General features: G+C 41.7%; 1 protein-coding gene across 1 annotated transcript; it reads right to left on the bottom strand.

The window, feature by feature from the left end:
- Positions 1-219: 219 nt before the first annotated feature.
- Positions 220-6137, bottom strand: NDUFB4 (NADH:ubiquinone oxidoreductase subunit B4). The gene is made up of 3 exons (XM_046659898.1): positions 5921-6137; positions 1574-1720; positions 220-338 (listed from the first exon to the last, which is right to left on the bottom strand). The coding sequence occupies exons 1-3, from the start codon at positions 6098-6100 to the stop codon at positions 276-278; spliced, it is 390 nt and encodes a 129-aa protein (XP_046515854.1). The 5' UTR covers positions 6101-6137; the 3' UTR covers positions 220-275.
- Between the last annotated feature and the right edge of the window lie 1598 nt (positions 6138-7735).

The following is a 7735-nucleotide window of genomic DNA, read 5'->3' as shown; positions in this document are numbered from 1 at the left end:
TAACTTTGTCTCACTGACTGTTGTATTATCAGCACATAGCACAAGGCCTGGCTCACAGCAGACACTCACTTGTTGAGCAGACACTCACTTGTTGAATGACTGGTTGAATGAATGAACGAGTCTGTTTCTTCATTAAACTGTGAACTCTTACAAAGTAGAGATTCTACAATGTCCAGCAAACATTTGTTGAATCAAGGTGATATTAAGAAAGAGAAACTATTTAATGATTAATAGAAGATTTATTTAAACAATACATATAGTCATCATTGCCAGACTTAATATGAGATGTTAAATGTGCGATCCAATTTTCCTTCCTGGATAAGTTTTTCTTTCTTATCCTGTATAGACAGAAAAAAAAAGTGCAATAAAAACAATGCATTCTGGCATAACCCATGGCACAAATCTGAAAAACAGGAATGAAACACTCCAATCCTAATTCCAATTCCCCATGGTCTGAAGCCTACAGAGTATGAGTGAGGAAGTGGCAGACTGAAGAAAGAAAGGGACAATAAGAAAACACTTCTATTGAAAAATACCTTACCCACATTTTAGCAAGTAGTACTGTATTACCCTACTAAAAAGCACACATCAAAAGCAAACGCAAACTCCTTCTGGGTAAGTGTGGCTTACTTTTCTGTTAAGTGGTAATTTATCAGACAATCAAAATACACACACTCTAACAGGAGAGTGGATTGGCCAGCTTAAGGCAGAGTTAGACGGGCGGGATCCAGTCTCGATAGCAATGTGAGGCCTAGGGGCTGGGCCTGGGCCTGGGCCTGGGAATCTAGTACCAGAGTGGTTTAGTGTCACAGATAAGCTGGGTTTTGTCTGCAATCATATACCCAGGCCTCTGATGACTGATTTCCACCACAGGCTGCTTCTGCTTTTCTCTTGTTAATGCATTAATAAGTTTTAATATTAAGTCACATAATGTGACCAACATAACTAGAATTTATGCAAACAGGGAACACACTAAATGATTTATGTATTCTGCTAACACTTAATCCAATAAACACTTCTCTTTAAAACAAATGAACTAAGAAAACTAAATACAAAAATTTGCAATGACAATATCTAACAGTTAATCAGAACAGAAAGGTTTAACTTCTGCATATCTAATGAGAAAAAAGAAATTAACTTTTTAAAGTTATTTCTGTATTCTCTCACTTAATATTCACAGTGTAATTTCCTTACATCATCCAAAACACACCAGGAACACTCTTTCATGAGCTAAGCTCAAGTCTTAGAAATTTAAATTGACTGACTCACTGCTTTAAATTCTAGAGCAGTCATTAAATTAAATCTGAAAGACTCAGAGGCCATCGTGATTTTTAACAAAGTATATTTCTATAAAAGTTGATATGATGAGGCAATAAAACCAAACATACAATTGAAATTTTCTGTTTTAACTCTTGCTGGAAAGGAATACAGATAAAAGAAGAGAAGAAGCCAAGAAAGAGTAGAGGGCAAAGGCGGGAGGAGCGCTGGAGCAGGCACCAAGAGGAAGAGCCTCAGCCAGCAGAGTGAACCCATCACATCACAGAGACACCAGACATCACGTCCTCATACTCACTCTGTCAGTTTTGAAAACATAATACCAGAAGAAGAGGGGCCCGATTCCAAACAGTGCTCCTAAGAGTGAGGTCTTGGGAGTGGGTCTGAAATTAGGATAAATATTTGCTGATCTTGCATAGGTCCAACGAAGCAAGGCAGGATCTTCCTAAAATTTATGAAAACAAAAAGTTACAGGAACTCAAGCAGGGTCACACGGAGAAACAGTCTCCCCAGGACTTGTGCGGAGGAGCACAGGAGACGCCTTTGTTCTCTACAATGGTTAAGGGGATTCTCTGAATATTCCTCAACAGCTTCAGGGAAGATCTTTCATTTCTAGCGTTTGTTGAATAATTCTGATGATCCTATTCAAATCCTTCAGAATTTAAGACTCTTATATCACCCTTCATTTCTATTATTTAAAATTTATTTAAAATTTAAGAATACTTATCTTTTAAAGCAATCAGAGAAGCCAGTTTTTCTCTATGATCATTTTTTAAAATTCTTTTCTAGACTGTTTTTAGCTTCACTGTCTTTCTTGAAGTGTGACCAACAGAACCACACAATACTCCCAATGAAGACAAACATTTCATATGCTCTGTCATGCTTTGAACTTTGTTTCCAGGACCCCTTCTAATGCTACCCCGACACTGGTCTTTCCAGGCTACAAATAAGCCGCAGGACAGTGAAGAGTGAGGTAGGCTAACTCTGAACTTTAAGCTTAAGCTGACTTGGTTATTTTAAGAGCAAAATTATTATATTTCACACTATTAAAATAGCTTTGTAGAAAAGACAAGGTTTTTAAAGAAAAATAATCAGACTGTCTTGGTTAAGGAAAAAAGTAATTGTCCATTTTTAATATTTATACTGGAATATGTAAGAATAGCAAAATCTACCCCAAACACATAATTAAATTTAATTAGCAAAAGTCCCAAATGATTTTACAAAATTATTTGCTCCAATTAACTGATAGAGAGATAAAAATAAGCAAATGAAATCTGCTTTAAATCTTTAATACTAAGCTGCGAGGAAGGCATTAAGGTCAAACTTTAATACTAAGCTGTGAGGAGGACATTCAAGGTCCTGACCAACACCAAAAAGTCATGATTGGTAGGACTAAAATAATTAAACTGGATCTTCCACAGTAACATTTTAAACCAAACTGTTTGCAGAAACAGCAAAGAAGGTGAAGACACAAGATACAGGTTCATGGGGATGTTTAAGCTCAACACCTAAAAGGATAAATACATCTACTCTTGTATCTATCCCTTCTGCTATGGATGTATTTGAAAGACTCCCCTTCGAAGAATTCTCAATCTGTCGGTCACCTCTCTACAATTTAATATCTGCCAGATCTATCTTCCAGAAACACACCTCATTTTCAACAGCCCCATGTGCATAGTTCACTGAGCCCAGTACTGTTAAGTGAGGCTCCAAAACACACGCCATGGGAGACAGTTCTTTGCTACCACTCCACGTCCAAAGGACTGTGGGCAGCATCTGACATGGTGGACACTCCTTGAAACCGTTTCTTCATCTGGCTTCCAGGGCACACCCCTCCATGGTTTCCCTCCTAACTCTCCTGCCATTCCCTCTTAGTCTCTTTTGCATTCTTCCATCTTATCTCCCCAATCTCTTAATATTAGACCTCAGACTTTGCTAGTCTTTCCTATCTGTATTCACTCCCTTGATGATCTCCTTCAATCACATGGCTGTACATATCCATCAACCATAGGCTGATGATTCTCAAAATTATACCTCCAGTCCTAGACCACGACCCTGAACTCCAGATGTAATATCCAAGTATCTGCTCAACGAGGATGTGTTGCCTAACAGGATGTCAAATGTGATGTTTCTCCCAACAAATTGATCTCCCAACAGTCCACCTCCATCCCTGCTCCTCTCACATTCTTCTCTATCTCGGTAAAAGGCAAGTTCATTCTTCCAATCACTTACGTCAAAAACCCTGGAGTCAACCTGGACTCCTCTCTTTCCCTTATACCCTAAATCCAATCTGCCAGCAAACCTGGTTGGCTCTACTTTCAATACACACCCAGAACTGACCACCTCTAACCACCTCTGCTGCCACCACTCTGGCAGCCCCATCGACTAAGAGATTAGATTACTGCGAAAGCCTCCGGACTGTTCTCCCTGCTCCTGCCCTTGCTCCCCCACAGTCTATTTCCAGCTAAGCAGCCAGAGAGATCTTGTTAAAAATGTAAGTCCAGATTATGGGACTCCCTACTCAGTGAAAGTCCTCACAAGGGCCAACCAAGGCATGGGTGATCTAGTCCCAGGTACCTTTCTGACCTCACCTCTTCCTAACCTGCCCGCATCTTTCTCCTCTGTAGCCACAATAGTCTCTTCAGTATTTTTAGAATTAATTAGGCGCACTCCTGCCTAAGGACCCTCGCACTTGCCTTCCCCTCTGCCTAAAATGCTACATTCCTAGAGAGCTGTGTGGCTAGCTCCCTCTCTTCACTTCTTTCAGATCTTTACTCAAATGTCACCTACCAAGCGAGACCTTCCCTGGGTTTATCTAAAATTGCAGCTGCTCTCCCTCCTTACTACCTACACACACTCCTCATCCCCTTCTTTGCTTTATTTTTCTTCTTATCACTTACCACTATATCTAACATGTTAAGTGATTTCATTTCTTAACTTGTTTATTACCTGTCTCCTCCCCTGGAAAGAAAGCTCTCCGAGGACAGGAGTCTGTACCTGTTTTCTTCTCCACTGTTACCACAGCATCTAAAACAGGGCCTGGCCCATAATAGATTCTGAGCAATTATTTATCACTGAATTAATCATTCTTAAAAATTAGGCAAGGAATTTCCATGCATTGATCAATATATGATTACGTCCCAGGCATTCATTTAATTAACAGAACTACTAACGAGGCAGGTATGACTACCTCTGCTTTTACAGGACAAAATTGAAACTGCCCTGGATCACAGAACTGGAAAAGAGAAAATCTGGAGTTTAAACTCAGCTCTGTTGGACTCAAGGCCTTATTCTTTTTTACTACATCATACTATCTGGCACATCAAATCCATTCGTGTGAGGATGTAAGTAATAAACGTCTCTCTCCACACCTTCTTCTCAAGTAAAGAAAGTTCTAGCTGGGGATGGTACAGCCAACTGGTTAAGCTTTGGGTCACAGAGACCCAGGTTCAAATTCTGCTCTATCACTTGCTAACAGAGTATCACTCTGTGACCTCCTTGTCCTTCCTTTGTTGTCATCTCATCTGTAAAATGGGGGCAGTAATAGAGCTTAACTCTTTGAATAATATTCAGAAAGGGTTTAGATAGTGCCTGGCACATGGTAAATTTCCTTCAATCCTCACAACTTCCTGAAATTCCTACAGAACACCAATGTAGCTGGTGAGAAAAGTTTTTTAAAAAAAAATATATATATTTGACATCATACTTACACAGCTCACGGGCAGAAAGTTATCTAAAAGCACACTTAGAATGTACTACCATTCCCATATATGAAGATCAGAAAACTAAGGCTCAAAGGAGTTAGGCAGACTGCCCAAGATCAGATAGTTTGCTACTATGTAGTGCCTTGGCACCTGACTCCAAAGTTTCAAAGGACTATGGGCAGCATCTGACATGGTGGACACTCCTTGAAATCGTTTCTTCACCTGGTTTCCAGGCCACACACCTGCATGGTTTCCCTCACTCTCCTGCCATTCCCTCTTAAGTCTCTTTTGCGTTCGTCCACCTTATCTCCCCAATCTCTTAATATTAGACCTCAGACCTTGCTAGTCTTTCCTATCCGGATTCACTCTTCTAAAGCTGCAGGGTCTTTGGATCTTTAAAAGATGTAAACTGAAGAATCACTATATTCCCATCAGGAGAGAGCAATACTGCTATGAACTGTGCACTGAAAGATGGAAAAGGGCTTTTAAAAAACTATATACGACACATTTTCTGAACACTCATTACAAGCCAGGTACTGTGCTGGCCGATCACGTGCCTTATCTCATTTAATTCTCTAAGAGCCTCGTAAGACAGGAAGTACTATATCACCCCCATTTTGGGGATAGGAAGACGGAGGCTCAGCAGCAAAGTTGAGTAAGAGTTTTCAAGATCACCCAGGCGGAAAGTGATCAAGCCAGGACTCAAACCCAGCCAGCTGTGAATCCAGAACGCGTCCTCTTTACCAAGCTCTCTGCCCAAGGTCAAAGGGCTAGTGAGTCGGCCTGCTCCCTGGGCCTGGAAGAGGGTCCATTTCTAAGACACTGATAAGGAACGGTGGCTACTCCGCTGTGTGGTCCCCCTGGGCCGGTCTGGGCTGCCCTGCTGAGGGGACCGCCCGGACTCTGGCCCTCGATTCCCGCCCGGCCGACCCGTCACTCACAACGAGCCCTCGGCGGCTGGGGTCGTTGTACTGAAGCAGATACTCCCGTTTAAGCCGGGATCTTATGGCCAACCGTTCAGCTTGCGCCTTCCGCGTTTCCGGAGATATGTCGTACTCAGCTGGGTCGAGGGTGGTAGGCAGGCTGGCCAGGCGCGACGGCTCGTACTTGGGGAAAGACATCTTGGCACCCCCCGGCGCACAACTGCGCCTGCGCGGCTCCGAGGCCCCCGCCCTCTTCTGACCTTCAGCCTGAGGAGGTGCGCCTGCGCATCAGCCGGAGCTTGGAGACGAGTTCAGCGGAAACTCGGCTCCCTGTTAGCGATCTGCGCATGCGCAATGTGCTTTCCTTCCCAATCCCACCAAACTATCGCTTATTGATTCTTCCTAGCAGCCTTATCTTTACTGACATAACCGAGCTTATGATGTGAAGTTCAGCTGTGTGGGACTCCAGAGAGAGGAAACGGGACTGACTGTGAAATCCTATTCCAATGTGCGTCCATCCAAGGTGTGTAACCTTGGGCAATTCACTTCCTTATCCTGGAGATAATGACTCCTATTCTGTCCACCTAGCAAAGTTGTTGTGAGGATTAAATAAGGTAATGAATAGATGCCAAAGTGCTTTGCAAAAGATAATTCCCTATCCAAGAAAAAGAGAATAAGTTTTTCCGTACATTACCCCATTAGATCCATACATATTAACCAGAAGAGTATTTTTCATAGGCACGAAATAATGTTTAATAGGAGAATGATGTTATAAGAGAGGTGTTGCCTGCCTGACTATAGTAGATCAGAAAAAAATGAGGTATTGAGTATATGGAGAACACATGTCAGTACCCTGTGGACCAAATTACACAGGCTTCTCAACTTTGAATTTTCATTAGTGCTATGATTCAAAGAGGAGTAATTTCACCAATTGTATCATAGCATCATGCTGTAAGAAAAGAATTCAGAAAAAAGATTTGCAATTTTAAGTATTCCAATTAAGTCTGTTTCTATAAATACCAAAATATATCTTCGTTGGCCTAATCACAGTGGTTAAAGTTCCTCACACTCTGCTTCAGCAGTCCGGGTTCAAGGATTGGATCCTGGGTGTGGACCTACTCCATTCGTCAGCCACCCTGTGGAGGCGTCCCACATACAAAGTAGAGAAAGACTGGCACAGATGTTAGTTCAGGGCGAATCTTCCTCACAAAAAATAAGTAAATAAAATAAAATAAAATTACCTGTCTAAAAAAAAAAATGAGGCATTGAGTAAAGCTCGTGAATAAACAGTATCTTGGTTAAAATACTAAACCCTCTCTAAAATCCTTAGCATTCTGCGGATGCTAAGAATGAAAAACATCCTTAAAGATATGAAAATAGGCATAGGGGCATTGTGTCTTACTATGAAAGATGATTTGGGAAGAAAAGGAAGATAACCTGAAATGAAACCTCCTCCATCCCTACTGTCCTTCTCTCTCCCCCACTATCACCAAGGGAAAAGAGCAACTTCAAGTTGCACAGCAGGGTCTTTGGGTACCCATCAGACACTTCTTAGGGGAAAATACGTAAACAATAGTTCCACAACTCAAGTAAGGAAAGCTGGATCAAAAGAGAGCTTCAGCTTGGATGAAATGTCTGGGGATGTGTAGGTATGTGGGGAAATGGTTGCTAGGCAGAGAAATGACCTAGGAAGTGTTGGCACTTAAAGTGATGAGAAGGAGCATTGCTGTCAAATTTATTCAGCATTTTAATACTGTTTTAACATATTTATTAAGCACCCACCACGTGAAGCATACTGTACACTAGTCAGTCTTAGCCTTCCAGGTTCAGTGG

The sequence above is a fragment of the Equus quagga genome, chromosome 4, assembly GCF_021613505.1.
Source record: "Equus quagga isolate Etosha38 chromosome 4, UCLA_HA_Equagga_1.0, whole genome shotgun sequence".
NCBI lineage: Eukaryota > Metazoa > Chordata > Mammalia > Perissodactyla > Equidae > Equus > Equus quagga.
Note: the sequence above shows the minus strand (reverse complement) of the source record. Positions and strands in the feature narration are given on the sequence as shown.